The sequence below is a fragment of the Guyanagaster necrorhizus genome (assembly GCF_019112545.1).
Source record: "Guyanagaster necrorhizus MCA 3950 unplaced genomic scaffold BT62scaffold_49, whole genome shotgun sequence".
Classification (NCBI taxonomy): Eukaryota; Fungi; Basidiomycota; class Agaricomycetes; order Agaricales; family Physalacriaceae; genus Guyanagaster; species Guyanagaster necrorhizus.
In genome coordinates, this window is record NW_025064928.1 from 175,430 (window position 1) to 202,123 (window position 26,694).

At 46.8% G+C, this 26,694-nt stretch overlaps 13 protein-coding genes across 13 annotated transcripts; 8 read left to right on the plus strand and 5 right to left on the minus strand.

Moving 5' to 3' along the window:
* Window positions 1-348: 348 nt before the first annotated feature.
* On the plus strand, window positions 349-3,439 carry BT62DRAFT_1012688 (uncharacterized protein; the record flags this gene model as incomplete). Its single annotated transcript, XM_043177963.1, has 8 exons — window positions 349-713; window positions 775-1,292; window positions 1,353-1,620; window positions 1,691-1,717; window positions 1,772-1,973; window positions 2,026-2,297; window positions 2,350-3,247; window positions 3,296-3,439. The coding sequence occupies 8 exons, from the start codon at window positions 349-351 to the stop codon at window positions 3,437-3,439; spliced, it is 2,694 nt and encodes an 897-aa protein (XP_043033973.1).
* Window positions 3,440-3,930: 491 nt separating this feature from the next.
* BT62DRAFT_938009 (uncharacterized protein) lies at window positions 3,931-4,488 on the minus strand. Its single transcript, XM_043187443.1, has 3 exons — window positions 4,329-4,488; window positions 4,139-4,273; window positions 3,931-4,089 (listed from the first exon to the last, which is right to left on the minus strand). Exons 1-3 carry the CDS (start codon window positions 4,431-4,433, stop codon window positions 4,045-4,047), a joined length of 285 nt encoding a protein of 94 aa, XP_043033974.1. The 5' UTR covers window positions 4,434-4,488; the 3' UTR covers window positions 3,931-4,044.
* On the plus strand, window positions 4,267-5,638 carry BT62DRAFT_585105 (uncharacterized protein). Its single transcript, XM_043181518.1, has 4 exons — window positions 4,267-4,286; window positions 4,334-4,541; window positions 4,600-4,734; window positions 4,797-5,638. The coding sequence occupies exons 2-4, from the start codon at window positions 4,457-4,459 to the stop codon at window positions 5,336-5,338; spliced, it is 762 nt and encodes a 253-aa protein (XP_043033975.1). The 5' UTR covers window positions 4,267-4,286; window positions 4,334-4,456; the 3' UTR covers window positions 5,339-5,638.
* A 1-nt stretch (window position 5,639) lies between these two features.
* On the plus strand, window positions 5,640-6,050 carry BT62DRAFT_584950 (uncharacterized protein). Its single transcript, XM_043181517.1, has one exon. The coding sequence runs from the start codon at window positions 5,721-5,723 to the stop codon at window positions 5,979-5,981; it is 261 nt and encodes an 86-aa protein (XP_043033976.1). The 5' UTR covers window positions 5,640-5,720; the 3' UTR covers window positions 5,982-6,050.
* A 319-nt stretch (window positions 6,051-6,369) lies between these two features.
* Window positions 6,370-9,548, plus strand: BT62DRAFT_997745 (uncharacterized protein). The gene is made up of 4 exons (XM_043190677.1): window positions 6,370-6,469; window positions 6,531-6,747; window positions 6,801-8,732; window positions 8,785-9,548. The coding sequence occupies exons 2-4, from the start codon at window positions 6,616-6,618 to the stop codon at window positions 9,199-9,201; spliced, it is 2,481 nt and encodes an 826-aa protein (XP_043033977.1). The 5' UTR covers window positions 6,370-6,469; window positions 6,531-6,615; the 3' UTR covers window positions 9,202-9,548.
* A 1,688-nt stretch (window positions 9,549-11,236) lies between these two features.
* Window positions 11,237-12,482, minus strand: BT62DRAFT_975882 (60S ribosomal protein L31). Its single transcript, XM_043189210.1, has 7 exons — window positions 12,422-12,482; window positions 12,288-12,352; window positions 12,220-12,234; window positions 11,934-12,171; window positions 11,807-11,883; window positions 11,562-11,755; window positions 11,237-11,509 (listed from the first exon to the last, which is right to left on the minus strand). Exons 1-6 carry the CDS (start codon window positions 12,432-12,434, stop codon window positions 11,723-11,725), a joined length of 441 nt encoding a protein of 146 aa, XP_043033978.1. The 5' UTR covers window positions 12,435-12,482; the 3' UTR covers window positions 11,237-11,509; window positions 11,562-11,722.
* Window positions 12,466-13,328, plus strand: BT62DRAFT_938012 (uncharacterized protein). The gene is made up of 2 exons (XM_043187444.1): window positions 12,466-12,946; window positions 13,005-13,328. The coding sequence occupies exons 1-2, from the start codon at window positions 12,862-12,864 to the stop codon at window positions 13,223-13,225; spliced, it is 306 nt and encodes a 101-aa protein (XP_043033979.1). The 5' UTR covers window positions 12,466-12,861; the 3' UTR covers window positions 13,226-13,328.
* A 471-nt stretch (window positions 13,329-13,799) lies between these two features.
* On the minus strand, window positions 13,800-15,777 carry BT62DRAFT_989272 (uncharacterized protein). Its single transcript, XM_043190147.1, has 7 exons — window positions 15,582-15,777; window positions 15,434-15,529; window positions 15,189-15,384; window positions 14,589-15,134; window positions 14,460-14,538; window positions 14,316-14,406; window positions 13,800-14,268 (listed from the first exon to the last, which is right to left on the minus strand). The coding sequence occupies exons 1-7, from the start codon at window positions 15,692-15,694 to the stop codon at window positions 14,145-14,147; spliced, it is 1,245 nt and encodes a 414-aa protein (XP_043033980.1). The 5' UTR covers window positions 15,695-15,777; the 3' UTR covers window positions 13,800-14,144.
* A 191-nt stretch (window positions 15,778-15,968) lies between these two features.
* Window positions 15,969-16,303, minus strand: BT62DRAFT_938015 (uncharacterized protein; the record flags this gene model as incomplete). The annotated part of the gene is made up of 1 exon (XM_043187445.1): window positions 15,969-16,303. A coding segment is annotated over one exon (213 nt), but the record flags the coding sequence as incomplete, so codon positions are not given.
* Window positions 16,304-16,337: 34 nt separating this feature from the next.
* Window positions 16,338-17,369, plus strand: BT62DRAFT_924026 (uncharacterized protein; the record flags this gene model as incomplete). The annotated part of the gene is made up of 2 exons (XM_043184570.1): window positions 16,338-16,920; window positions 17,107-17,369. The coding sequence occupies 2 exons, from the start codon at window positions 16,338-16,340 to the stop codon at window positions 17,367-17,369; spliced, it is 846 nt and encodes a 281-aa protein (XP_043033982.1).
* Window positions 17,370-20,859: 3,490 nt separating this feature from the next.
* Window positions 20,860-23,407, minus strand: BT62DRAFT_1080852 (uncharacterized protein). Its single transcript, XM_043179610.1, has 6 exons — window positions 23,069-23,407; window positions 22,806-23,017; window positions 21,843-22,754; window positions 21,503-21,791; window positions 21,350-21,447; window positions 20,860-21,303 (listed from the first exon to the last, which is right to left on the minus strand). The coding sequence occupies exons 1-6, from the start codon at window positions 23,160-23,162 to the stop codon at window positions 21,106-21,108; spliced, it is 1,803 nt and encodes a 600-aa protein (XP_043033983.1). The 5' UTR covers window positions 23,163-23,407; the 3' UTR covers window positions 20,860-21,105.
* Window positions 23,408-23,598: 191 nt separating this feature from the next.
* Window positions 23,599-24,591, plus strand: BT62DRAFT_983134 (calmodulin-beta; the record flags this gene model as incomplete). Its single annotated transcript, XM_043189752.1, has 5 exons — window positions 23,599-23,608; window positions 24,017-24,037; window positions 24,099-24,371; window positions 24,422-24,502; window positions 24,560-24,591. 5 exons carry the CDS (start codon window positions 23,599-23,601, stop codon window positions 24,589-24,591), a joined length of 417 nt encoding a protein of 138 aa, XP_043033984.1.
* Window positions 24,592-25,209: 618 nt separating this feature from the next.
* On the plus strand, window positions 25,210-26,631 carry BT62DRAFT_975891 (uncharacterized protein; the record flags this gene model as incomplete). Its single annotated transcript, XM_043189211.1, has 3 exons — window positions 25,210-25,457; window positions 25,520-25,919; window positions 25,972-26,631. The coding sequence occupies 3 exons, from the start codon at window positions 25,210-25,212 to the stop codon at window positions 26,308-26,310; spliced, it is 987 nt and encodes a 328-aa protein (XP_043033985.1). The 3' UTR covers window positions 26,311-26,631.
* Window positions 26,632-26,694: the final 63 nt, after the last annotated feature.

Below are 26,694 nucleotides of genomic sequence, written 5' to 3' on the forward strand. Positions count from 1 at the left end.
TTTTGATTCCTTATTGTATTCTCTACTGGAGATCATGGTAAGATCGAACTGTGTGGTGATGAGTCTCAGGATACTGAACTGGAATTATTCGTCTGAATGTATATACAACACATAGTACTAGATTAACCAAGTGTTTTCAATAGCGAGAATTTTGAATTCTGCCAGTGAATGCTTTGAGGTCACATGACATTAGCATTTCGGAGCTCGGGCTGAATGAAGTTGTTGATCCCTAATCCCTACCTTCATCTACTGCCACTGAACGGGCCACAGACGACCTTATAGATATCCCAACTCCCTCGGTTCTTGTAATTCTAATTTAAGGGATATTCAGCTGTGTATGTTATCTCTATGTTCTCGAATGTTGATCCTTTCATGCAACAGCACCAAATCAACCGTTCATCCGAATGGCCGACAGAAATAAGCTCTGTCTGCACCCTGTTGGACACCCCAATTCCTGTCCAAGTTTTGAGCAAATCATATCCACCCTTTTCGTGCAGAACTTCCCACTTGCTCGGTGAACTCTCGGAATTATTGGTTCGTTCACCAAGCAGGTTTGGGAGCAATGATTCTTCATCGGAGGTACTGGACATGTTGGACCTCATATTATCAAGCATATCTATACTTCGTGTAATTATGGAAGATGCCCTCCGGTCGACTACGCCTTTCTGGTCGCTGTTAATTCGCTCGCTCGCCCACGTATGCTACGACAAATCGTATATAATGCAAGTATGCGTCGTATCGGGAAAAATTGCGTCGTTAATGAAGGATTTATAGAGAATCTGCTCCATTTGTGTGTGCACGGTTGTCTCCCACGCAAGAGGCCAAACCAGACGGTCATGCATCTCTTCTGATTTCTCATCTGGCTGAAGAACTCGAGCTGCCCAAAGCCGACCTGCAGGATCTTCCACGACAAAAACCTCCCAAAGATATGGATGCATTTTCGGAAGGCTCGTATGACGATGATGACGACGAAGAGTCATCCACTTTCGATAGCGATAGCAGTTCCTACCATAGCGAAATTTCAACAGATCCTACATCAGTTTCCTCATGCCATATTCCCCTGGGTGCTCATCTTCTGGCATATTGGCGATGCCACGATGCTGCCGCCCTTCCCTTCCTTTGTGTTACCGATAAAGAAAACATCCTGCCCCTCATCAATAGTTCCCTTTATCAACGGTACACTTGGGGAATAGACGAGCCAGTGGTTGGCATTGTTCTCTCGAAAACTGGGTGTGTCGGCCGAGTGATATTCGGCTGGATCGAGGTACCTGCCGAGCCTCATGCTCTGGCGAGTTTGCTTCTTTGCTTCCTTCGAGTCATGGTGGCCCTGATGAAATTCAAATAGCCCGTAGTTCATGTCGCGTATTCCGATCAAGAGTTCTCTGACTCGTCCTTAGGGATCTACCACCTTACAGACCCAGCTTCTGCGCTCCAACTTTCGCAGTTCATTCTGGGTCTCCGGACTCACGTGAAGAGGATTGTTGAGCAATGCCCTAGTTCGACGTTCAAGCCTTTTTCGTGGAGACCTGACAGTACTGATGGACAGCACGGTACCGAAGAACAATGGGAAAGACGAATTCACTCTTGGCTGAGTGATATTCCCCCGCCACGTGAAAGCAGGTTCGTTTCATCGATAGCAACCTTCTGTTGGTCTTTCCGAAGCCCTCATTTTGGTTGATGCCTGTGATAGCAAACGACGATCAACGTCTTGTTCCGCGTTAGACGCCTTTCATTATCTATATCATCAGTTCTGCTGATCTTCTTCATTTAGGCTGGGACGAAAAGCGGTCGAAGGTATAGCTCCGACAAATAAACTGTCGTGGGGCAGTTATTCGCACGATCGTAAAGTCATCAGTATCGCCGCAATAGATTTGGGGCCCAGTCATTCGAACGATACAGTGGCAGCGGATGAAATCAACAACATGAAAGCCGTTTACGATCAGCTCACTGGATACCAAGCCCCACCCGGGAGGGTATCGTAGGTGGACAACTTGAATTCTCTACATTGATTTGATCTTCCGCCAGGAAGATATGCCGCTCGTCGATAAAAGGATGAATGGAATTCGAGATCATTTCTTCAAGCAGATGGAAGAATGCCCACGAGATACGACTCTTTCCTCGGCACACACCGCCACCATCGCGGACTCCTTTTCGTCCCTGTGTTGGGCCTCTGTTGGAGGCTTCTCGAAGATGGTGGCCCAACAAGAGACCAACGAAGCGGAAGCAAGACACGACTGGGATTTTCTCATGTACCTCATGTATCTTTCGCAGAGCGATATCAACCCTTCTCGTCCACTGTGAGTTTTAGTTATCCTTTCATTATTTATACGGACTCTCATGTCGTTATAGCTTAGAGCGTACTATCTTCTTGTCGCGAAATGTCGCTGTGGCTTCCTTTGATGATCCTAATTTTGTACAAACATTCAAGGCATGCGTTAGAGAATCGCTGGCTTGCAGTCGACACACCGCTGCGTCAGCCAACGAGTGGTTCACAGACCTATCTGATGTGTTTTTGCAGGCCAATGAAGCCTACAACATATGCATCAAGCAGACCAAGGCTGTTGTCAATCTGTTCGAGGTGCATAATGTAAAGGACGTGATCCAGACTCGCGCAGACATGGAGCCAAAAACGGCAACATGTGACCTAATTCTCCCTCTTCCTCTCGACGTTCCCCACATTCTTCCCGCGCCTCTTATTCGAATGGGCAAGCCAAAGCCTGGTGATGATGCAGACCAAGCAACTGGGAGCAAAAGCGGAAGTCGCAGATCGTCAGTATCAGGTCGCCCAACAAGTTTCGTCACTAGCAGGTCCCTCCATTATATTCCGGAAGCTCGAGATTCCTCAGAGGAGCAAGAAAAAGTCATGACGAATCTGATTACTTCCGTAGTTCAACAAGGCCCTGTCATGCCAGAGGAAGTTGATGCCGAAAAATTCCGATCCAGTGATCTCCAAGATCCATTCAGCGTCAACCGCTCGGAAACGCGGAAAGCCGAACCTCTCCCTTCTGATACTGTCAAGGAAGTCAGGTCTTTGGTGGGCCTTTTGTTACTTGCCGTTTTAGTTGGGGAGTATAAGAAGCACTCCGATAGAGGGTTTATGAAACCTCTTGTCCAGACAAGAATGTATACTGAAGCATCTTGCCGGCACCTTGCTAGCCTGGGTGTCACCGATCACCCTGTGTTTGGTCTCGCTACGAATGGTTGCGAAGGCGCTGTGTTCATGGGCTGGTATTCTCGAGCTAAGGATGTATGCACTGCTATATTCTATCTGGTTCATTGCTAACAAGGCATTCAGGTTGTTTACCTTATGGAGAGAAATATTCGAACGTTCAATATATCGTCTCCCTATCCAAGTGTATCATTTTGCGACTTTTATTCTTCGTCTTCGCGATTACAGCCAGAGTGTGCTGAAGGCGAAGGCGTTAAAAGCACTTGGTGATGCGGCTACATTTGAACAAAAGTCTTGGTCGAAACAGGCTCAAAATGATCGACTTGACGCCGCAACGCAACAAAAGAATTGATTGCAGCTGAGGGTGACCATTGACGGGTGCTTGAAGGGCGGATTATTTTCACTTTTCACTTTTGGGGCTCCTGGTCTCGTTCTCGAAGCTCGAACGCTGTCGTATTGCTCTCCAATGTTGTATCGTAAATTATGGATTTAATATCCTACGCTGAGCGATAACTACACACAACACTTCCAACATTTGACTGTCTCGACTTGAGAGCTAGAGGGGATACAACAATTGAATACGGAATATGCAGTCCTGTCTGGATAATTGCGGATGAGACCAGTGCGTGTTGGCAAAGCAAAGACTGCAACGCGTCTAACGAGATACGTTTCTCCAGGAGGTCCATATGGGCGCAACAGTTTCAAGCTGTAGCCGAAAGTTCGAAGACATTACTGCACTTGGCGACGGAATCAATCCAGTAGCGGCAATTGCAGTTTTCGTCATTCTGAAACCCATATCCTATACAAACTTCGAATTCGACACAACGACACTACAGATACTGTCCATCCGATTGAAGTCCCCGCCCCCCGTTTGCTTATTTGTTCAACTCGGCCTGCCTCTTCCTGAGTTCTTCACGACTCTGGATGAATCAGTCAGCGTATTCTCTATATGATTGATAAGCGGTATACCAGGGGTTGCTCCAAGCTGTTCAAAACATCCTGTTTCGGAATGTGGGGATCTCTGGCGTGGTGCGCTCCCACCACTGGGTCGGATCTCAGTCCTCCTCCTGCTGGCTGGTTAAGATCAGAGGGATCGTTGGTTTTCTAAGGACGTACAGTGAGTAGGAAATTTTGTTTCAGTGCTACGATCAATACTCACAGCAGGATGGGGCTGGATAGAAAATCTGGCCTCATTCTCCCCGGCAAGCTCTGACTTGCCGTGACCGGAGGCTTTGGCTTTGACTGTATCGGAATGGTTTGACATGGTGGATAGTTCTAAAGATGTGAATGGTACGGGTCTTACTTATATATCTCAGCCTCGATGATGCGGCTGCGACTGCGGCTCCTCTCGACGTCATACTGTACTGTTTGAGTCAGAAAATGATCTAGTTTCGCTTATGATATTGATGACACGCTTACATTCAGCATAGGAACTTGGTACAAGGAGTTCTGTGATAGTCTGTTCCTTCTGCCTTCTCGAGTCTCGACCGCAAACCTACGCTATTCTCTGGGTCGCCCATTGTTCTCTGCTTCACCCATTACTTCGGTCCTGTATCGTGACGCTGGTGGCTGCTTTCCTTCATTTCTTCGTCCCGAAAACGCTGACTACCAGATCAATCTCCTCAAGTCATCGAATCCCGGAGGTCCACTCACGCTGGTTGTCATTTCCTGCGATGGGGGCAGCGGCGTTATGGTTCTTTAGGTGGACCTACGCATCTTGCCCCTTCGCTCCCTTTTGAATCTATTCTTGCAGTCTCTTCCCCGGTGTCCATGTTTACCGCACCTACAGCAGGTAATCCACCCGGTTCGGCGATTTCTTCTACGCCTAGGCCATTCCTGACTGGTGTCATCCCTTTCAAAATCTTCCTTCTTCGATTCAGATGTGTATCGTGTCGCGATGCTTTGCCATCTGCCGTATGTGGAACCTGTTTTCGTTCCGTCGATAGTCGTAGTCTCCGTCTTTCCTTTGGTCATACTGTCTGGAATCAGATAGGACATGTGCGTGAAGTAAAAGCGCTCTTACGACGGTGGTGGAGACATTTGATGTTTGTGTTTGAAATGTTGGTTTGGTTGGTAGGTGGGTGTGAAGGTATTCTTTCCTCATCCAGATACGGCGTAGGACTTTATATTATATGGGATATCTTTGCGGCTACGGGATACTTCGATTGACTTCGAACTGACTCATTTTGACATTCAGGGTATTCATATCAACCTTCTCGAACTTTCGCTTACTTTCTTCTTGATTCTGGGTGATCATCCTCGTCCAATCCCCATCGGGCTGCGACTCTTTGTGCCGGATAGTCGTTGGTAGCTGATGCGTATATTTTAGTTTAACTCGCACCCTACGAGGAATGCGGTCGTTCTGCTCTAGAATATTCAAAACGATAGCTAAGATGTTCATAGTTGCGGTTTTACCTTGATTTTTCTTTGGGATCTGCATTTGAAAATTTGATTAACCGCAACAAGTACATAAACTATCTGTTAAGACACATCCTCCTTCCCTCTCGTTCCCGATCCTCCACTCGATAATTTAGCTTCGACGAGGGTGTCGATGATCCTACTCTGTTTGACAACACAGTCTTGGTGCAGAAAGGGTCTTATCGACGCGTCCGCACCTCCAACCGCACCTTCATTGGTTAGTTCACATCGTTGCCTAAATTTTAGCATTGGAAGCAATGCATTTCATAGCAAGTCGACGGACAGCATGCAGGACGTACTAAGACGTACGGCCGAGACGCACGATGAAGGGAAGCTCTTCGGGCAATTGTCATGCGAAAGAGTTCTGTGGCGTACATGTGTAAACTCAGACTGACAGACTACAAACTGCCAAATTAAAATTTGATGCTTCGTCAATTGAATATTTCAACAACTATAAATTACCTGTTCTCACAATCATTGAGGACATTGCCGCATAATTGAAAAGTAAAGCATGAATGTATCTGACTGGGAATCAGGGACCTCGAATCCAGCATTCCTGACCATAGAAATGCTGCAACCACAAAGCATAGTATAATCCAGCGCAAACATAATAGAAGGGTAATACAGTGGTACTGTCACCCTTGACACAGTTGTGCCTCGAGGAACATGGCAACCCGCGGGACTAAATCGGACGCTCTCCGGAAGGATCGTGTCAATTTGCAAAGTAATGACCACGTGACCCTGGTTGACTTGCCTGGAGCGCGTCGCAAGTCCCCGGAACCCTGCGCTCCCTCTTTCCTCCCTACCCCCATCTCTTGCGTCGCTCCCGGCGCATTTGTGGATTTCTCATCTTTGACACTTTATTCCGACGAATTCTAATTCGTACGTCTCTTCTCGTTTCCTACGCTTCTTGGTGAATTGCCGTGCTGATTGCCTGGTCTAGTCTCACTCAAGCACTCACGCTCACTAACGACACTTATATCTCAAAAGCAGCCAAAAAAAAAGAGGAAGATCGGATTCAGTTCTGGATGGCTGACACCACGCAAACATTCCCCCCGTGGTTGACCCAAGTCGTGTCGACTGTCACTGACGACAGAGGCATTCCCCTTGCCACCGTCACCTCGGTTATGTACTTGCCGTTGACATACTATGGGCCCAGCGTGCGTCACACTCTCTCGATATCCAAGTTTAATAGTTACATGAATGTCCCTAGATTCCGTTGGGTTCAGACTGGACTTACGGTGGTCTAACCTCTCCTGCTTCCACTGCAACATCCATTACTGAAACCTCAATAACTACTGCGATACCTACAACCACCTCATCTGCGATACCTTCAACCTCATCAACAATATCTTCATCTTCATCTTCTGTATCTTCAACTTCATCTGCGATACCTTCTTCATCCACCTCTTCGTCGTCCAATTCGTTGACATCATCAATCTCCGCATCGTCCACTTCATCTGTGCCCCTCACTGCATCGTCCACGTCATCCCACTCTTCTACCTCAACCCTACCCCCGAGTTCTCAAAGCGGACGCCTCGGCAAAGCCCAAATTGCCGGCCTCGTTGTGGGCTCTGTTCTCACGCTTGTGGTTCTTCTCACCATTGGGATATGTTATCTTCGGAGCAGGGATTATCGTCGCCGTCAGCAACGTCTTGAAGCTGATTTTCAAGAAAAAGACACCAGTTATGTCATGATTGATACTGAGGGCCGCCAGGCTGGGGAAGGTTCACCACGGGGTAGCGGGGAAGAGGTTGATCCTTTCCTTCAGCGAAGTCGTGGTGCTCCAGCTGTTCCACCGAAACGGAAGGGTGGTGCCAAACCAGGACCTTTTAGGAGAAAAGCCGCGCCGGCAGAGGTCAGAAACGTCCCTATCAATGGAAGCGCATCCTCCAAAAATAGTAGTGGAAAGAACACCTCTTCGACAGGTTCTGGCTATGGTTCTCTTTTAGATCATCCCACTATCCACTTTAATCCGGATGATGAGTATCGACCGGGATATAATCCTCCCACCCCCGAGCCTCTTCATACTTTGGTAGAAGAATCAGTCTTGCAGGCCTCCGACGGTGGAGATACCGATTTTGGTCCTCCCATGCCTCCTCCTCCATTGGTTGATCCAGAATCTCATTCTAGTAGAGACTCCTCGCGTAATTCTCGCCAAACACATCGATCATCATATCCCATTGATGGAGATGAACCTGCTATGTTGGCAACGGCCCGGCGTGTACGGGTTGAAGACCTTGGCCCTCGAACATCTCCGTTATCGTCCAATTCACCTCTTCATTCACCTGAGCATCCTAGTACAAGTGATGCCGCCAGACACAGTGGCGGTCTCCTCGGACTTGGAAGTTTGGTTGGCTTAGGGCGGATCAGCAATCTGTTCAAAAGCTTGGACTCTTCGTCTCGAAGGCATTCACGTGTTTCCTCTGAGGATCTCGAGTCGGGTCAAGCTCTGCTTGGTAATGTTTCGCCTGAAATGTCCGACCAACGTCCTCTCGCACCCGCAATGAGTACGATGAGTGACCGGCCAATGTCGAGTGTTAGTGCTAGGAGTGCAGCGTCTGGTGCGACGGTGTATCATGATGCACAATCTTCCATGCCTAGCACGCCTGTCCTGGCTGGTGTTCCCGTACTTACCCCTCCTCCCCGCGCCCTTGCTGCACCAAACCAGGCGGAACTGGGTATCTGGAGCCCTGGCTCTGTCGAACGGATGAGGCACCATGCCTCTGCACTTGGAGACTCGTATATCGCAGAGACGTCGACGGCTCCGAGCGTCCCTACGTCGCCGGTGACACCAGTATTCGGGGGTCCCATCGATATCCTTGATATGCCTGCCCCACGAGGTATCTCGCCGTTTACGTCGGCGTCTTCGATGAAGGATACTCCAAGCAACAGTAGTTTCGGCACTAAGCTACTTTCATATGCTCCAGGATTGCCTTTACCGACGTCTCCACGGATATGGGGAGATATTACAGGCACTACCTCTTCGACAGGCTCCTTCGCTGGTGGAACAGACGGAGCCGCGGATGTCACCATCGATATCCTTGAGGAGGAGCCTCCCTCTGCCGGGGATGGATGGAGGTCTCTAGCTGGTGTCGTACCCAGCAGCGTGGACGAAGTGGGACGAAGGACAACATTCGGATTGGTAAGGTCTCAATGTTTTCAAAATGAATTCTTTTGCTCACCTTTTCCCGTAGCCCCAGTCTGTTCACCAGCCTGGCCAATACTCCGAGCAAGAATCATTAAGCTCGATGCGCTCTCATCTAAGCCCAGGATCGAGGAGTTCTGCGGGTTCGGCCCCTGCTTCGCGGCGGGATCTCTCTGTCGGAACTGGCTCATCAAAGAGTCAGGGGACCGCCAGCGGCTCTTCGCTAGCTCATACAGGTAGCATCTCTTCAGATGGACGCCATAGACACCGCGCACAGGGTCCTATATCTCCAGCGCTATCTGCCTTTGGACTCGTCAGCCCGACTTCGTCAGTGGCATCCCCTCATAGGGCACATTTCTCGGCTTCGTCGTCCATGGGGACGCGACGGAGTGCAACGGACGATTCAGGTCCCATAAGCCCACTCCCCTGGGCTGGGGGCCTAGATCAAAATTGGAAACCTACATAACTAACACCATTCATTCGATGTGCGTTAGACACGCATACAGCGCGCAAGTCACCATGAGTCATTGGACGAGTTCGATTTCACTCTTTTTTCCCCGAACCGCTGTCCTTTTTCTTATCGAAATCTTGGACTTTTTTTCTTTGCTTCATTTAAGGCTGCCAAGCCTACCGATACTGTATTCGTTGTCTTTTGGGTGTTATCGAGATTTGATCTATCCATTTCATTTGTTATACTGTATCCTTACGACTTGCCATGATCATGTCCTGATATGCATTGCTGTTCACCTCTTCTTCGAATTTACATCGCCTGTAATCACAACGAGTACTTAGATGTAAAAAAAGTTCTAAAACTTACTATAAGTTACAACTCAGTTAAGAGTAAGTTGCGAATTTGTGGCACTCGTTTGCCTTCATCTTTCTCTTCGAACCGCTATTCTGTATTCGTAAAGCATTCCCGGATCCTCCCCTTGCTTCATTTCAAGTTGTTGCACGCGCCAATATGGGCAAAGTCCCCTTTATGTCTCAGCCATATGCGCGATCATCAAGGATCGCAATGATCTGCATATACCCGTAACTCTTTTGAACCGCAATTTCCATGACGGCCGTCGAATCATCGTGATCATCCTATATGTATGGTTCTTCGAACTTGGCACATACCATGGGCTGTGAAATATATTTTTCTTCGCTCTGAGAGTGACACTAGTCGTGCGTCGCGCCTTCCACCAGACTTAGTTATGACCCCCTCAAACGAGTTTCTCTTACATTGGCGTCTTGAAATCAATTCCATTCTGCGGACTTAGTCTATCTTTCCTGGTGCTGCTTTGTATATGAGTTCATTTCAGTGCTCTGCCCATTACCAGTGCTCGCCGTGGTAGTAGTGAATGGTATAAAAGCGCGTAGACAACGCTATCCCTTCTCTAGAAATAATCCCCACTTCCCTCTATCGATTTACTCGCTTAAAAAAACATCGACTCGCTCAGCAATGACATGCGTTTCTCATTAGCTATTCCGTTCACCTTGCTGTTGCCATTGCGCCAGCCTTCGCTGGTACTATCAGTGCTCGCAAGGTCGACGACAGCATTCAGGCTAGGGACTACGGCACGTATGCTCCCTGGAAGCCCACCTGGACCTGGCCAGGACCGGACAAGCACTGTCCATACGACGGTCCTGTTGACTATCCCTGTCTGAGCAACGTATGTTTATTCGTTCTCCTCCGTGCCCCAGTGATTGCTGACAGAGTAATCTAGCCCAAGTGTGGTTTCTAATGTCCCCACTACTGGCCTGATCCTGGTCGTATTTGGGACACCGTCTTTAACTACACGGATTCCTGGAAGGGTTGGAAGCCTGGAAAGCATGATCCATCTCCTGTGGCTACTCCGGCAGGAAAAACTATGAGATTGGTACGCGTGCTTCCTTCGAAGTGATAAAATGTTGACATTGAATCATCATTCAGATTGCAAGGACCTCTGCTCGGCCCATAAGGACTGCCACTCCTGCCAGGGTAAGTATCTGGTCAGGCTCATTCGACTCTGTTCTGATAAATGCCATTTTCCAAGTTTACAGCCTCGAAGAGACTGCCGAGCAGTTTATATGCGCGCTCTTTGAAGAGATCATCGACGTATTGGCCTGGGAGGATTATTGCGAGGACGATTGGGTCGGTGGCAAGAGGTACTACAATACTTCCTACTGGAATGCCCACTATTAGGTGTATCGTGGTGATTTGGCCAGGACCTGAATTGGACCTTTTGGACTTTGTATGTATTTTGTTGTGGTAGCTTCTTCTAGCCGGATATTTTATAGGCCTTGACAAAGTTTAGACGATCTTAGTCTGAGGCTGCAATCATTTTTTCGGTCGTAATGCATCAATAAAGCTCAAGCGTCTCAAGTTTGATGCATCAACTAAGAGCAGGAAAAAAGTTGCTGTCCGAAGACCAGTGGTGGGTATCGATGAGGGAGGATAATATGGTAATATACGTGTAGTTTGGAGAACATAAGATCCTGGAATTGAAGCTGGGCTCAGCAGTGTGTTGTTATTGTCAATTGGTTCCCAAGACGCAACGTATTGTACCTACTCTTACATACATACGGTTGGTCGGCAGAAGTCATTCCTTTCGATGCAGTTTCTCCTTACCCACTGTAAGAATGATCCTTGTTGAACAAACCTACATAGCAAGTTCGCCAGTTGCCATCGTTTTCAAATTCCTTTTATAGGGCCACCAGTGTCTGTATTTCTTCCACGTCGCTTCGCCAAAGATAATTGGGCCCATGTGATGTTTGTTGCGTCCCCAGGGCTGAATAATAAGATTGGTGACCTGGTAGTCGTGTCTTGAATACGAGGATGATGCCAACAGACACAAGGCCCACATTACCAGTCTTGGGTCACAGCCGAACATTCAGTGACTGCTTAAGAAAAAGATTAATTGACATCCAAGCAGGATGTACGGCAGGCGAGGGTCACAGGAGAAAACATGTTCATAGCGAAGCATATTGTATAACAAGTGAACATGAAGAGTGGAGTACAACATTTACTCAGCATCGACGACAACGGTTTCAAGGCCCTGTTATTTGTCATGAGATACGGATGGACAGAATACAAGATGAAAACGGACCTTGAACGATGTGACGACGATATGCGAAGCGTAGGTGTAAAGCTTCTCCTTGGCACCCTCGTCATCATTTCGCTTCCCTATTCCTCCGTAAGACCAACAGAATACGGGACGAAAGACCAGGACTCACTCTCCAGCTTCACCCTCAGCCGGTGGGGCACCGTCTTTATGCCCTGCGCCCACAGAGCCTGGTTAAGTTTTGGGTCAATCCGCACATCGGTCGTTCCCATAGCCTTTTGCGCGAAAGCGACCACCGACTTGACTGCCCAAGGGGCGCGCTTCTTGAATGAACGACCGTGAACCCGCTTGTGGAGGTGAATAGTGTACTCCCGAGTGACAACATCCTCAAGGGCCGAGCGCTTGCCAGTCTAGCGTACATGTCAATATTGAAATCTATCTGGCGTTGAGATGGTGACCTTTTTGGCGTTAACCTAAGTATACAGTGAGCATCCAACCACGACAGGAGAACAATGTTGTAACGCACCATTTTTTGAAATCTTGAAGTCGGGGAGGTCGATGAAGAGAAATGTGTCGGAACCGTTGTTTGGTCTGTTGTGTAAATAAGATAAAGTTCAGTGGCTTGCAATCGGCCGGATATTGCCGAGTTCGGCTTCGCACCACCATGCAACATCCGTCTTGCTTTTGCTGTCTCTTCATTTATAGTGGAATCTGGAAGTATTAATCTGAGCCTTCTCTGAAAAGGTCCTGTATACTCGTATCAAGCTCGCATCGACTTTTTCACGCTCTGGAATTCTCTTCTCCATCTTGTGCTCCTCTTCGAATGCGTGCAATATTTCTATGCCTTGTTCGTTTATGGCCAGACGTTTATGAGGTCACACTCCACTTTGCTAGTGGCCTCCTCAAGTTACAATTTGAATTCGATAACGGACCGTATGTGTATCACCCCACCACGAACCCAACAATCCCAGCACTCTGGGTCGTGATATGCACTTTGGGTCGCAAGTAGTCCCAAACGAGGACACATAAATAGTCCAACTTGGTTTCAGGATCCTCACCAGTTCTTCCCCGACTAGTTCCTCTTACCAGTACTGTCTGCTATGCGCTTTTTCCTCACTGTCTTTTCTGCTTTGTTCGTCACGGCGTGGGGTTCTATGCTCCTGGGCCGTCAAACCTCTTTGCCTGGCAAGCATACTTTCCTCACCATTTTTTTCAATGTCATCGTTGACCGATGTGCCAATAGCTTGTGCTACCTCTTGCATCACGAATGTCAGCTACGACAACTGCTCCTCGTCTGACAACGCCTGTCTGTGCAAGAGCGAGACATACGTCAATACTACTCTAACATGTATCGAGAGCAGTTGTAGCGGGAGTGACCTTACTACTGCTATTGAGACCGCGGAAGCCCTCTGTGCTGAAGTTGTCCGTCGTGTTTTCTGCGTTTTTTTGTTGACGTTCCGCTGACTCGTCTGCTTCATTAGGGGGTAACTCTCAGTACGACGGGTCTTCCTACCGGATCTGCTACTAGCTCTGGTGATTCTGTGGCGGCTTCGACCACTGCTTCGAGGTGTGCACACAATTATTCAACCATGTGATCCTTAGGTTAACTGAATGATTGAGTAGCGCTGAGTCTTCGTCTACTTCTGCCGCAAGTAACCAGGCAAACGGTGCGCTGGGTCTAAAGAGTGTTCAAGCACTTATCGGTATCGCCGGTGGCGCTGGTGTTTTGGCTCTTCTCCTTTAAGGCGTTGCATTGAAGAGTCTGAAGCATTATGGAGTTACAAATTAACATTAAGACTGGTTGCTTCCATTATACCTAATACCCTTGCTTTCGTCTTGCATCTATGTATCCAGTCAATATTTGTATGTATCTATTGCTATTATACACTTCTGCATACGAACCAACACATGGTGTTGAACGTTACGATCAAAAAAATTTGATGATGATTGCTGTACTGTAAACGAACTGCCGCTTATAGAACAGTGGGTCCACGTTCAGGAGAAAGTCTCATTCGATGTGGATGCATGTGCATGATCAGTCTGATGTATAGGTCATCTTTAGACCAACGTTTGTACAGATCTACATAAAAGGTGTCTTTTTCCGGCCATTTGTCGGTATAGCCTTAATGTAGGATGTGAATGTGCGTAAACATCGCTTATTAGTCCTGCGGAATCCACGAAACTTGCAGGGAAACATTCCCAGGGCACGGTCAGATGTATCCTCCAGATGGTGTATGTACTTGAATGCAGAGCAGCGATAAGCATACGATCTTAGCTGCGGAACCGAGATAGAACGCGTGAACCACATCTGAGCCCAGAGCGCTCATGCAATTTTCCTTGATGTATCGGGTGATCTTAGAACAAGAAAACAAGAGTAGATCCTTCACGATCGCGCCACTCCAAGCGCTTTCTCCTCTTGCAACCTGTCAAAAAAGGCTCTGACATCTACCTCACCAACTACCTTTCCTTCTTGGGCAAAGGGACGGAGGTATTTCAGCAAGTCGTCGCTGCCAACATTTCAGACAGTGTACCAAAGATGAATAAAGTTACCAACCGCATGGCATTGAACGCATGTATTCCATCAATGGCTCTTTCTCGGGGGAGGCGTGAAAGGGCTCTGATACCCAGTTCTTCAAGAGAGAGTCCTAGGACAGATTTTACATCAGAACACGATCAACGGACGACTTCATGGAGGTACCCGAATCAGGATCATCAGGGGGTTCATATGTCTCCTCCTCCAAGAGGAGGAACTTGTTGGCTTCGAGAGAAGGAAGGCACTACAATCAGAGTCAGTTGGGATGTAGCTGTACAGCCGATAAACAAATACCGATCCACAACGACACCACCGGTCTCTGAAGCCCTCGGTGAGAAACACATCGCCTGTTCCAAGGTCAGGCTTCGATGCAATAAGTATGCCTTGCGCGACTGAGTTAGTAGGGGGTACCAGACATGGAGATTTGGGGTTGGACCCCTCGGTCCGAGTACGTTTGGCTTCAGGCCCTTCAACAGACGAAGAATGCGCGCGTTTCGACCCGACAGGAACATCAACGTCGACAGTCTCATTTTTTGTCTCTCTGATAACTCTCCAAGGTGCAGAGACATCATCTCTGACGACGACAAGACAGCCATTGGTTCCAGCGTATCGAAGTAGGGTAGGAATTTTCCTAGCACAAGATGCGCAAACGAAACTATCATAGTCAGAAGCGCGTATGAGGGGCGGCGGAAGATCTGAGGACGACGCATCAGATGCACCATCGTCGACATCGTCGCTTTGTGGCTGTGGATCTGCTTGAGCTTGCGGCTCGTTTGTTGACAATGGGAGGTCTGCATCTGGCCGTTCTCGTAGATTACAGCACGACTCGTGAAACCAATCCTGCCAGGGGTTGTTGAACCAATTTTGAAGCACGATTCAGTTTCTTGCACATACCTCACATGCCAAGCATTGAATCATCGTCTCCCTCTCTGTATTGGGGTCATACGGCCTTCCACATCGACAAAATACTCCCTTGAAATTCTGTCCATAATGGTTGGTGGTGTTTTCGTCTTCTGGGGTGGTATGGAGAGTACACGGATGGTGCAGGGCAGAGGTAGGACAGTCGCAGCAAAAGTCGCGCTTCGGAAATCTTCAAAGGACATGAAATGCGCCTCCCTAGGCTAAATAAAATGACTTACAACTCTACTTGCTCGTGGTCGGTATGGCAAGCTACCGAGCAAGCTGCACAGATACCACGGGGTAAAGCACAAGTAAGGCAGAGGTATACAGGCTGCCTTTGGATGACTCAATGATAGGGAATATATAACAGACGCGACGAAATCGCACCTGATGGAGCCAAGTGGATATGTGCAACGGTTGAACTGGTGGGGCAGCGCCTCAGCAGCCTCCCTAAGAAGACTGTCTTGTGTTTCAATGTAGTCCTTCAGCGTCGAAGACATAGGTCTCGAAAGAATAATGGTCAAACAAGCGAAAGTTCGGTCTTGGTGGACGTTCGTGGTGAAGGCGGTGGTTGCTAATTTAGGCGCGCACGCACACGTGATGTTCTTGCTCTCTGAATGTGACTGGTCAGCGGCGTGGGTGTAAATGCCGTCGTAAAGGCGGATTCCAAGGGTAGGGAGCGCTTTCGCAGGCCTCTGCATGGCTCTCGAGGTTGTCACAATCTCTGTCGACACAGAGATACAGAGCTCCACTCATCCATGAAGAGGGATCACTGGTGCTGTCTCTGTCTCAGTGCCGAGTCTCGGCTGATGCTGATTCATGAGAGATGTCAGCACCAGGTGTCTCTTCTTCACTCCCACTTTCATCCTGCATTCCTAGGTGAGATGAGCTCCATTCTCTCACTGTCAATCTTTTCTGACCACCAATCCCAGGCTTCAAGGCTTCACCTCCTCCTTTGCTTGTCAGTAACTCCTGTTGCCTGGTGAGGCTCCACCTCTTCCTTTATCTCACAATTGGCTCACTTGAGTAGTCTTGGCTTTGCCAGACCTAACCAATCCTCATTCAGTACTACTGGACCATTATTGTACAAGTTATTGAGTTTTTTGTCCAGACATTCATCTCTCAAATGTATTGATCCCATTTATGACCTCCAATCCATCAACCAATGTTGAAAGTGTCACTGCCTTGGCTAAACATTGTGAAGACCTTGTTGAGGAATGTGTTAGAGGCACCATCAACATTCTTGACTTTGCAGACAGACTTCACCAGCTTGGCATTTCATCTGAGGCTGCTGGAGATTACATCAGACTTCTGCAGGAGTGGATTAAGCAAGCTGGCCTGTGGAGCTTGATCATTGCATCCTCTAACATACAAGATGGTGACAATAAGGATATTGGTGTGACAGACCACAGGGAGGCCACCCCATCAGACTTGTCTCAGGCTGAGATTGAGGAGTTTCAACAAAAGCAAGTCAAGAAATCCAAAGCTGCTGCTAAACAGTGTCAAAAAGCCAGATCTCAGGTGGTTGAAGAAGCTGCTTGGGTGATGCTCTGTTCAAAGCTCCAATTCATTCATCAGACATTTAGTATGAATGATCTTCAGAGCTCCATTGCTACAGTTCTTGCTGGCATTCTGAGGCTTGGTGACACTGTCTCACCAAAGACAGCTTCTATTTCTCTGATGATTCTTGCTCAAGCACCTCACCTCACATCCATCATTGCCACTGGTATCTCAGATTCTCATCTTGCTGAGTCATTCTAACTCAGACAAGTTTATGCCACTGAAAAGTCACTTGATAATCTTATCACAGTTCTTCAAGCCCAGTCTCTGTCTGAACCTATTGCTCAGCCATTCTGGTGACTCATTATTCAGGACCAGTATGTTGACTTTTTGAAACTTTTTGCTTCAATAGACCAAGGATATGATTACAATGAGAAGGCAAAAGAGCTTATGGCAGGATATGCCATTATCAGGAAGGATGTTTCATCTGCCAAGAAGTCTCTCAGATCAGAATCTGACTGGTGCAGAGTGTATGATGCCTGGGCTAGAGGTGTTCAGGTTCTTTATCCACACCATGAGGCTGAACTCAAAGTTTACTGGAAATATGTAGTCAAAGTTTTTTGGGCTGCACCTCATGACTCTACAGTTGCTATTCATATTGATGAAGAAGTTTGACTGCAATATGCTAAGTCTCCTTTTCATATGGACATCTAGAGTGAACTACAAATTCCCATTCTTATTCAGGTCTTTTGCTCTCCTTCAACTTTTTCAGGCATAAAATGATTTTTGTCTGCTTCACTATCTGCTGCAAAAAGATCAACAGTTTCATGTGAAAACTGGAACCTGAGTTTCTGCCAAGATCCATGTACTAATTGCTGTAGGCATGGTACCTGTAGTGAATGTAGCTTAAGACACTGAGCTAGAGACACCATAGAATATGCCAATCTCCTCCAATCAAAAAGAAGACTTAGATTTGGAAGAGGTAACAGCAAAGGTAGCAGCAGCAGCAGGGTCTAGATCTTTAAAGTCTTAAAAATGCAAATATGAGGACCAGAATATTGGCTCATGCTTTAGGCATGGTTATGTCTGATCAAATACTTCTATGCCATCCATATCTACATCTTCTGCTGCTCAACCTACTGAGTCAGCTGATTCTCTACTCTCTTCTTTGCATCTACTCAATGATCTATCCTTGCAGACTATATTACATGCTTTAAAGGATTTTATTGTTAGTTGACACACCATTTAATATCAATCACTTAGAGAATATCCTTCAGTTTCATCCAAATGAACTCTTCATCTTCTCAGTCATTCATGGTCTTTGGAATGGATCCTGGCCTCTTGACCTTAGTGAATGGGAAGATTCTCTCTATGACAAGACTGAGAATTATGCCACAAATCCTTGAGATATCAATGAAATATGAGTGTTCATGATTGCAAAGTCACAGCTGGTCATTGGTCACCACCTTTATCAGATGGGTTTATACTCCTACCAGGTATGAAAGTATCACCTATATTTGTGGCCTGGCAGGATGAAAAACTCTGTGTCATAATGAACCATACTTCCTCTGGTTTAAATGCAGAAATCCTGGCTAGTGAGACAAAGGTCAAATACAATGATATGCATCCATTTGGTGAGGCTCTTTGCAATGCTAAAATACAACATCCTAATGTCAATTTCATCCTGTATAAAAGTGATGTTGCTAAGGCTTTTTTGAATTTATCAGCATATCCTCTATAGCAAACTCATCAAGTGGTCCTTGTTGACAACTGATATCACATTATTAGGCAGCTCATCTTTGGGAGCCAAGCTTCACCCAGAATTTGATGCTTGGTCTCAGCCTTGTTGTGCTGAATTAGGATCCACCATCTTGACATCATTGATCTCCATGTTTATATGGATGACTTTTTCAGCTGGGATTTCACCAATCACCAAGTTTTCTATTGAGGTCAATGGTGACTGGCATGGCAAGTACAACTTTTGATATTTTGGGAATATATCTCCTGTCTTTTTGATGATCTAAAATAGATACATGGTTGGACTCTCAAAATTATCAGTTTCTGAGTTGATGTCAACTAGAGAAGTATCTCCCTTACACAGCAGTCTGTTATTAATGCTGAATCTGAGGTCAACTCATTTCTTTTAACATCCAGAAGAGCACCTATTCTACAGAAATGGCGGCATTTAGGTGGATACTTGAACTGGATACTGAATGTTCTGCCATGAGGTCATCCTGCTCTTTCTTCTTTGTATAGAAAGATGGCTGGAAAGACTCACTCTTTCACAAAGATCTTCATCAATGCTGCTGTTAGAGGGGATCTCTTCTGGTTTTCATCTATTCTGCTAGATTCTATAGGTGTTTGTTTCATCAACTCAGCTCTTTGGACTGACTCAGAAGCTGATATGATATTCTGGATGGATGCCAGCTTAAAAAACACATTATTTGTTTTTGCAGGAAATAGTTTTGTATATCAGCTCCATCCACCTTCATCTAAAATATAATTAATATCTTCTTTCTCAAACTTGTCACTATTTTTTTGGCCATCCATTATGCAGTATCTCTATCTAAACCTCCTCATCACCTTTTACTTTTCACTGATAGCCTTGATTCTGTTGCTGCATTTGATTCTCTATCAGTATCAAAACCTCTTCACAATGGACCCTTACTTAAAGCAGCAGGCCTGATATTCAGATCAGGAATTGATGTTCATGTTTGACATATTAATGAAAAAGATAATATTTGGGCAGATATGCTTTTCCAACTCCTTTTGAATGAATATCATCATAAATTCCCCACTGACCACATTCACACTTTTACTCCACCAAGAGATCTACTGCTGGCACAATAGAGACAATCCTTCTAACTGTGCTGGGCAAGTATGCTCCTCACATTGCTTGCCTAGCTTCTTCTCTTTCTCTTCTTGATGAATGCATTCTTTTCTCCAAGCTCATATCATTGAGCTTAGAGCAGCAAATAGTTATGCAACAGGAGCATGTGACTATATACAGTTTTGCACTACTCATGCATTGCCTCTTGAACCAACACCACTTACTCTCAGCAGATACATCATCTCTACATCCCAGTTCATCTCATCTGGCCCAAAATACTAGACTGAAGTCTGTCACTTTCTAGAAGACCTCTATCCTGACTTTGATACTAGTTGGAAACACCCCATGGTACAAGCTACTATCTGTGGCTCAAGGAAGATGAGAGATGATCCTACATTCCAAAAACTATCCCTTCAATTATCCCATTTGATCACCTTTTGTCTTCTTGCTAACATCTCAGATTCTTATGATGACCTCCTATTTGCCACCATCCTTGCTGCTTTTATGGCTGCCACCAGTCAGGTGAGCTCATTTGGAAAAATGACAAATAACTTCAGGACTTTCACAAAATAATCAAATGTTCTTCCTTCATCCTCCAAAAGAGTGATGTACAATACCATCTTCCTTACAACAAATTTGACCCCTTCTACCATAGTACTGACATCCCACTCACATGACAGGAGCTTGCAGACCCAGTTACACTCCTATCACAATATATAAAACATTGAGATCTTCTTTATGGCCCACACACTCCACTCTTCATCCATGAAAATGGTGATATCCCATTGTGAAATTGGTTCAACCAGAATTTTTTTGCAATTCTAGGCAGAGACTTTGGTGGTCACTCTGCTAGAGCTGGAGGAGCTACATTTTATGCATCACTTGGACTCTCAGAATCCATCATACAAGCTCTTGGATGTTGGTCTTCTAAAACATGGACCACTTACATTCAGGAACACCCTGCCCTACAAGCACAGCTGCAATTGGCATATTTATGCACTCATCATCCCCTCCCCTAACCATCTTTCCTGCAACCTGTTCATCCTTCTTGAACCACCACCACTACCACCACCACTTCTCACCAATCAAAAGCACATAATAGCCATTCACATGTTGCAATCAATTTGAGGGCAGTCTCTAAGGCCCTCATTATAGCCAGTTACATCCCACTCCTTGAGCGAGCAGCAGAGGTGGAATATTTTTGTACTTTTTGTCTATTTACATAAAGGGAAGCAAAGTGCATCACTCCAACGGAACTGGAGGGCGTTTGAGTTTCCCTAAATTGCCTCCTTAAAGGTAACCCACTAGCATACGAACATCATCAAGTCCTACGATAGTGCGTGAAAAAACATTTCGCAGACCGCTTATTGCGTTTACTACATAAATAACCCAAGCTAGGAGTAGATACCAAGAAAAATTTCAATTGCATAGTACCCTTCTTAGCCTACAACATTGTCTTCGCATAAATAACGCCTATAGTGGTCCTACATCACATACTACATTCATATTCCGCCATGATCTTACACGTCCATGTCACTGAACACCATGATAATGTCCAGGTTTCGACGAGAATATGTTCGTTCAACTGAACGCCAATGCGGCCCAAGTAGCCACCGCCCCAAGGGCAACTGTGGCCGTCGTTTGAACCATGACGGACGCAATTCTCACGCGTTTGCGGGAATGGACCGGGATGATGGCAATGGCACTATTCGCAGGAGCTGACACATCTTCGACCTCACTTTCGTCGCGCTTTCGCTTCAAGGACATCGGAGAGGGTGTCTGCGATGTGTCAGTGAGAAAAATGGGGGGTATCACCTATACATACCTCTGACATCGCGTTGATAGCCGCTTCACGAGCCCGTCGCACAGCTTCCAGCTCTGCAGCCATCTGCTGTTCGGTGGTCTCACGAAGCGTTCGCGTATCTAAGGAAGATGAGCGTCGAGATCAAAAAAGGGACAACGATGACAATAGCCGTACCAGCAACGAGGTCACGAAGAGCCTGGATGTTGGCCTGGGCGTCCTCCCTTTCACTCAAAAGATCCTCCTGGCCTTGTTCCCGATCCTGCAGGGAATCAATTTGCGCCTGCAGATCTGGAATGTCCATATGACACAAGTTGTCGACTTGCTCAATGAGCGAGTTGCATAGCCCGTTCACATCAGTCACCCTTTCATCTAGATCACTTAACTTATCCTTCACAATATGGGCATTAGCGTTGAATCTGAGTTTGTACTTGCGACGCAGGACATGCAGCTTCGATACCTCATCCTGAAGCAGAAGTAAGTAGGATTGAATGAATAGGGATGATAGTATTTCAACCTTGACTTCGTCCAGGGCAGCGTTTATGTCAAAGGAAGGGGTGGCAACCTCAGCCGGAGGTACATCTCCGGCAGCCTCAGAAGCAACTTTCCCGATGCCCTCATCCAGAGAGGGCTCTGGGAGGAGCGATAAGGATCTCTGACTCGGTGGCGAGGGCCACGCCCCAACTACAACAGGTTCATTGAGTACGTTCTCTAGAGGGCTCTGTAAGAGCGGTGCAGACACAGATGACGGGCTACCAAGTTCCATCGGGGAAGCGGATCTAGCATGGTCTTCAGGTTGGTAGAGATCATGATAGGACAGATCAAAACGGGGCGGAGATGGAATAGCATCATCATGGTCAAGGGGATTCATCGCGGGTGAGCGCAGTCCCGGAGACCCGACGAATTCTGACGGTGGCTGAGGGCTGCGAGAGAAGAATACATGACTGGTGATGGGGGGGATCTGGCTCAAATGCGCTGAATGAGCGGGCGGGATGAGTTTCTTTAAGACTTGAGAGGCTCGGCCTAATAAAGAATCAAAGCACTGGGGAGGACCACCGTCGTTGGACGGTACAAGTGATGGCGAACACAGCTCTTCGATATCCGAGTCATGATCAGATCCGGAAGAGGACTCCGGGGATGATACGCGAACACCATACCGGCCAGTGGATTTTGCGGACCCCTCTGAACTTGTTGGCGAATCTGGGACAATAAGAGGCCTGAATGCTGAAACGGGCTGATTGAAGAGCAATTCGACCCGAGCAACCACCGGTCGAACCATATCACCGCCCCTACCAACGGATTTGCCGAACGTGATGATATCATTCGTAGACAGGGCCGTGGGCATTTCAGAACGAAGCATTGTAGAGACAGGCAGGTCCGGCTTTCGCAGATGGGTGCCATGGTGTGAACCCAGATCAATGAGAAACACCTAGGGCACTTAGACTACTACTCCTCAAAAGGTGAAGGTGACTATACTCACATTGCCAGCATCTGAGAACATTATCTGAGCATGCTTTCTGCTAACGACAGGGCATCTGAACATGGCCTTGCCCTCCTCCTGGTCTCGCTTTGATTGGTCTGCATCGACTTTGGGTGGTCGTCTGCCTATAGCTATTGTGTTGCCTTTTGGCTTCTGAAAAGTCATAGTCTCTGCAATCTCGCCCCCGTACTTTTCGATATGAAGAGTGATGCCTGCACGAGCCCCAGTAAGGTCGACATTCAGACAATGATCAATGAACCCACCTGTCGGCTGCAGGGCGCCTAGAAAGGGGCGATTGTTTGCTGGTCGATTCACAGAGGCAGGCTTGGTACCTAGGTACTCAATCTCGTCATCCATTATCGTATTAGAGCCTTTCTGCAAACAGTAGATGGATAGGGCAGATGGATAGGGTAACAGCACACGCTCCCAGATGGTGGTAGCTAGTTAGTGAGTCGGGTCCGCTCGCTCAATTACACACCCTCATTAGCCATATTTGGGATTCGAGTCATGAATTAGCATAATATTTAATTAATTATCACTTAACTGCGATAAATTCCGTCCATTTCTAGTTTTGTTGCAACCAAGAGTCTCAAGGAATGAATATGAATAGCAGAACAGAATCCATCTGTGCCTTTGTCCTTGGTTGTATGACGTCTTCCTTCCCTGGTGGTACAGCCACTACTAGGATCACGCACTGCCCAACGCGTCGAGGCCCCTTACTAACTAAATCCTGCGGTGATAGCACATATTCCCCAGTGCATAGCATCGCAGTTATTGCTGTACAGCCGATAGTATGTTCTCTTGTATAAATGCAGTCATGTACTACGGAGAGCACGCTCATCGGAAAGCACGATCGTTAAGGGGTGTTTGAAATCATATCAGGTGCCGTAACTCTATTGCTATTCAAGTTGCCTAATTTTACAGACGCCCCATTGTTTTGTTCATAGTCGACCTCAACTACCTCTTTTACCCACCCCGATAGGATACTGCCTAGGAAGGATGGATCAACTGGTATGTCGATTACTGTGATCTAGTAGATTTTTCTCAGTGATCATCTCCATGAACCTAGTCCAAAGGCAAGTACTTGGAGATCGCTCAAAAGTCTAATTACTGACAACCGTTCACCTTGTTATCCAGAGCAGATAACTGGTGTGTGTCCTGGCTGATTATTCATGACTCGACTTGATCCATTTGTCCAGAATTCAAAGAAGCTTTCTCTTTGTTCGACAAAGGTGAATTCTTTCGCGGCACTCGCATATCGGGAAATCGCTCAATTTCTTTTTCGTATCTCAGATGGTGATGGTACGATTACCACCACCGAGCTGGGGACCGTTATGCGTTCTCTAGGACAGAACCCCACCGAACGGGAGCTTCACGATATGATCAATGAAGTCGATGTCGATGGCGATGGCACTATCGACTTTTCAGAGTTCTTGGCTATGATGCAAAAACGCGCATTTGAGACGGATAGCGAGGACGAGATTAGGCAGGCATTCAAGGTGTTTGACAAAGACGGGAACGGAACCATTAGCGCCGCTGAGCTGAAGCAGGTCATGACCAGTCTTGGTGAGTTACCTTGACCATTCCTGATGCACATATTTTCATGATTCTCAAAGGTGAGCGCTTGTCCGACGCTGAGCTACAGGCCATGATCACCGAGGCTGATCAGGACGGAAATGGAGAGATTGATTATCAAGGTGAGAGTACCTTCATCTTGCTCTCCAGGCTGCTTACTCTGAACTCTTTTTTAATAGAGTTCTTCAAGGTGCTACTACCTTTCCTGTAATCTTAATTTTGACGCTGACGTTGTCACTTAGATGATGCGTGGTTATTAGACATAACTTTGTCATCTTCCCTCTGGTATGGAACAAGAATCAACACAAATTTATATCCAGCTTTGCAATTGATTTTGTTATACATGCTACCGCCATACTTATATCCATACTCTGTTCGTCAATCTTTGCCCTGGTTTGTCTTCTTACCCCATCTCGTCGTGAGTCCAGCCAGCAGGGCGATGAAGCGGAGATACTATAAATTTTAAAATGTAAAGAGTGACGTTGATACGCGCCGAGCCCGCCGCTGGTACTAATCCATCGATCCTAGTCTCAACGTTTTTCATAGCATACACTACTTCGTACTTCGGATTTGAGTGTGAGGGATCAGATGGACTAGGCCAATTCTGATTTTCAAGGGTGGATCATACCCCTCTTTGCTTTCTCGGTCGACCAACCAGGATCAGGATTCTTCCCAGCCAAATTTTCAAACTTTTTGTGAAGGACCGCCCGACTACCAGCCGGCGCGCGCTCCTAATTGGGATTCGGAAATATTACCCCCGATTGATCCTGTTTTGTGGTCGCATCAGGCGAGCCTGGGAAAATTGAGCTTACATTCTTCTCCCATCACCATGTACCTGCCTTTAGAACTCATCCGCTTGATAGTCCAGTTTATCCTCGCTCAGCCCCGTACGAGCTCCCAAGATGGTGGCAATAACGATAAACCTGAATGGGCATCGATACATTCATTCTCCTTGGTATCAAAAACATACCGAGATGTAGCACTCGAGGCGTGGTTCTCAAAGCTTTACACTAAGGTTTACGAGGATACCTTTCCAGATGGACATCTGCTACCTGAAATCTTCTCGAAATGGACGAGGTATTTCTACAAAAATTTTGCTCGCTTTACCAAAATGCCTCAGGCCTTATACATACGTACAGCGAACTGCACTGTGTTCAGTTGCCGCCGACTCTCGCAAATCCCATACAAGACTGGTACATCGACGGATTCACTCGGCTGAGGAAGATACGGCTGGATTGGTTGTCAATTAAATATACACCATACTGTCCTTTATCTGGCAGCCAGGATAACGACCAATGGAACGTGGAATTACGGTTTTCCCGCGCAAAAGCTTCGGGGATAACGGAATTAGATCTCAGAGACGTCTTGTGGCCTTCTCCTGTGCTCCTCCGTGGTATCTCCAGGAGTTTTCCAGCGTTACGCGTACTCCGACTGCGTCAGTTGCAGACATGGTGTGGACTATGCAATACCTGCTGCATCGCCCGATTCAAAGAACCCTGTCCAACCAAGATAGTGTACGAAAATGGTCTGGGGCTTCCAGCAAGTCGCGTCTTTATATCTTATTCATCAGTGTGGCTCATTTTATTTCCAGGGACATAACCCAAAGGCTCTGTCTTGCCTAGAACAACTCGAATACGTGTATCTTAATATAGGCGTTCTTTCCTCGGGCACCACCATTTTAGCTGACGGCAACAAAAACGAGAACACGTGGACCGGCGAATGCGATTCCTGTATGGCATCGATGTATTCAGACGAGGAGTTTCGACGGAGGTGGGTTGAGAAGAAGAAAAGTATCCCCAGAGAAGAAAGGCCACCTTCACTAAAAAAAGTCGAATGGAGTTTTTGGACCGCGTCGCCCGAAGACGATGACTCAGAGTACTTGGAAGAAGAAAGCGATTCCTCTGAAGAAGGTAGTGAATTGGACGATTAGAAGGAAGCAAAGTGTTTTATTCTCAGCGTGGCTCCTAAACAGAAACATGAGGAGCATTCTTCCACGATAAGGGTGGGTGGTAGAATGTGAGACTCAGCTCAACTCACTAAGCAACAAAAAGGTGAGGTTACGTTCATGCAAATGCGACTGGTGACTACTCACGAGTTGTACAGGTATATATACTTACTAAAAAAAATACCCTGGAAACTGATATCGAATGCAAGTGATCTCACGAGAATTCAAGCGGTTGCCGAGCTGTCGTAACAGATCCTCGTCATGTGAAGCTCAAAACACAAGCCAGTGATCGACATGTCGTCCAAGACATCTAGCCTCAACTCGTTGATCTATGTTGGTGTATGGTCTCATTATTACCAGACAGATTGG

What these genes read in the sequence shown, in the direction of transcription:
- BT62DRAFT_938012 (XM_043187444.1), top strand. Translation starts at nt 12,862, where the DNA reads ATGCGCTTTTTCCTCACTGTCTTTTCTGCTTTGTTCGTCACGGCGTGG. An exon ending in CCGTCAAACCTCTTTGCCTG is followed by an intron (nt 12,947 to 13,004) that starts GCAAGCATACTT and finishes ATGTGCCAATAG; the next exon opens with CTTGTGCTACCTCTTGCATC.
- BT62DRAFT_584950 (XM_043181517.1), top strand. Translation starts at nt 5,721, where the DNA reads ATGATCCTACTCTGTTTGACAACACAGTCTTGGTGCAGAAAGGGTCTT.
- BT62DRAFT_1080852 (XM_043179610.1), bottom strand. Translation starts at nt 23,162, where the DNA reads ATGGATGACGAGATTGAGTACCTAGGTACCAAGCCTGCCTCTGTGAAT. An exon ending in TGTTCTCAGATGCTGGCAAT is followed by an intron (nt 22,755 to 22,805) that starts GTGAGTATAGTC and finishes TAAGTGCCCTAG; the next exon opens with GTGTTTCTCATTGATCTGGG. An exon ending in TCTTCGTGACCTCGTTGCTG is followed by an intron (nt 21,448 to 21,502) that starts GTACGGCTATTG and finishes CATCTTCCTTAG; the next exon opens with ATACGCGAACGCTTCGTGAG.
- BT62DRAFT_989272 (XM_043190147.1), bottom strand. Translation starts at nt 15,694, where the DNA reads ATGTCTTCGACGCTGAAGGACTACATTGAAACACAAGACAGTCTTCTT. An exon ending in GACCACGAGCAAGTAGAGTT is followed by an intron (nt 15,385 to 15,433) that starts GTAAGTCATTTT and finishes TGTCCTTTGAAG; the next exon opens with ATTTCCGAAGCGCGACTTTT. An exon ending in TTCAATGCTTGGCATGTGAG is followed by an intron (nt 15,135 to 15,188) that starts GTATGTGCAAGA and finishes AACCCCTGGCAG; the next exon opens with GATTGGTTTCACGAGTCGTG.
- BT62DRAFT_997745 (XM_043190677.1), top strand. Translation starts at nt 6,616, where the DNA reads ATGGCTGACACCACGCAAACATTCCCCCCGTGGTTGACCCAAGTCGTG. An exon ending in TGACATACTATGGGCCCAGC is followed by an intron (nt 6,748 to 6,800) that starts GTGCGTCACACT and finishes GAATGTCCCTAG; the next exon opens with ATTCCGTTGGGTTCAGACTG. An exon ending in GAAGGACAACATTCGGATTG is followed by an intron (nt 8,733 to 8,784) that starts GTAAGGTCTCAA and finishes CTTTTCCCGTAG; the next exon opens with CCCCAGTCTGTTCACCAGCC.
- BT62DRAFT_975882 (XM_043189210.1), bottom strand. An exon ending in GCTGAGGGTGAAGCTGGAGA is followed by an intron (nt 11,884 to 11,933) that starts GTGAGTCCTGGT and finishes ACGGAGGAATAG; the next exon opens with GGAAGCGAAATGATGACGAG. An exon ending in TCGTCGTCACATCGTTCAAG is followed by an intron (nt 11,756 to 11,806) that starts GTCCGTTTTCAT and finishes GACAAATAACAG; the next exon opens with GGCCTTGAAACCGTTGTCGT.
- BT62DRAFT_585105 (XM_043181518.1), top strand. Translation starts at nt 4,457, where the DNA reads ATGGTACGGGTCTTACTTATATATCTCAGCCTCGATGATGCGGCTGCG. An exon ending in CGTCATACTGTACTGTTTGA is followed by an intron (nt 4,542 to 4,599) that starts GTCAGAAAATGA and finishes CATTCAGCATAG; the next exon opens with GAACTTGGTACAAGGAGTTC. An exon ending in GGTCCTGTATCGTGACGCTG is followed by an intron (nt 4,735 to 4,796) that starts GTGGCTGCTTTC and finishes AATCTCCTCAAG; the next exon opens with TCATCGAATCCCGGAGGTCC.
- BT62DRAFT_938009 (XM_043187443.1), bottom strand. Translation starts at nt 4,433, where the DNA reads ATGTCAAACCATTCCGATACAGTCAAAGCCAAAGCCTCCGGTCACGGC. An exon ending in CTATCCAGCCCCATCCTGCT is followed by an intron (nt 4,274 to 4,328) that starts GTGAGTATTGAT and finishes GTACGTCCTTAG; the next exon opens with AAAACCAACGATCCCTCTGA. An exon ending in ACAGCTTGGAGCAACCCCTG is followed by an intron (nt 4,090 to 4,138) that starts GTATACCGCTTA and finishes TGATTCATCCAG; the next exon opens with AGTCGTGAAGAACTCAGGAA.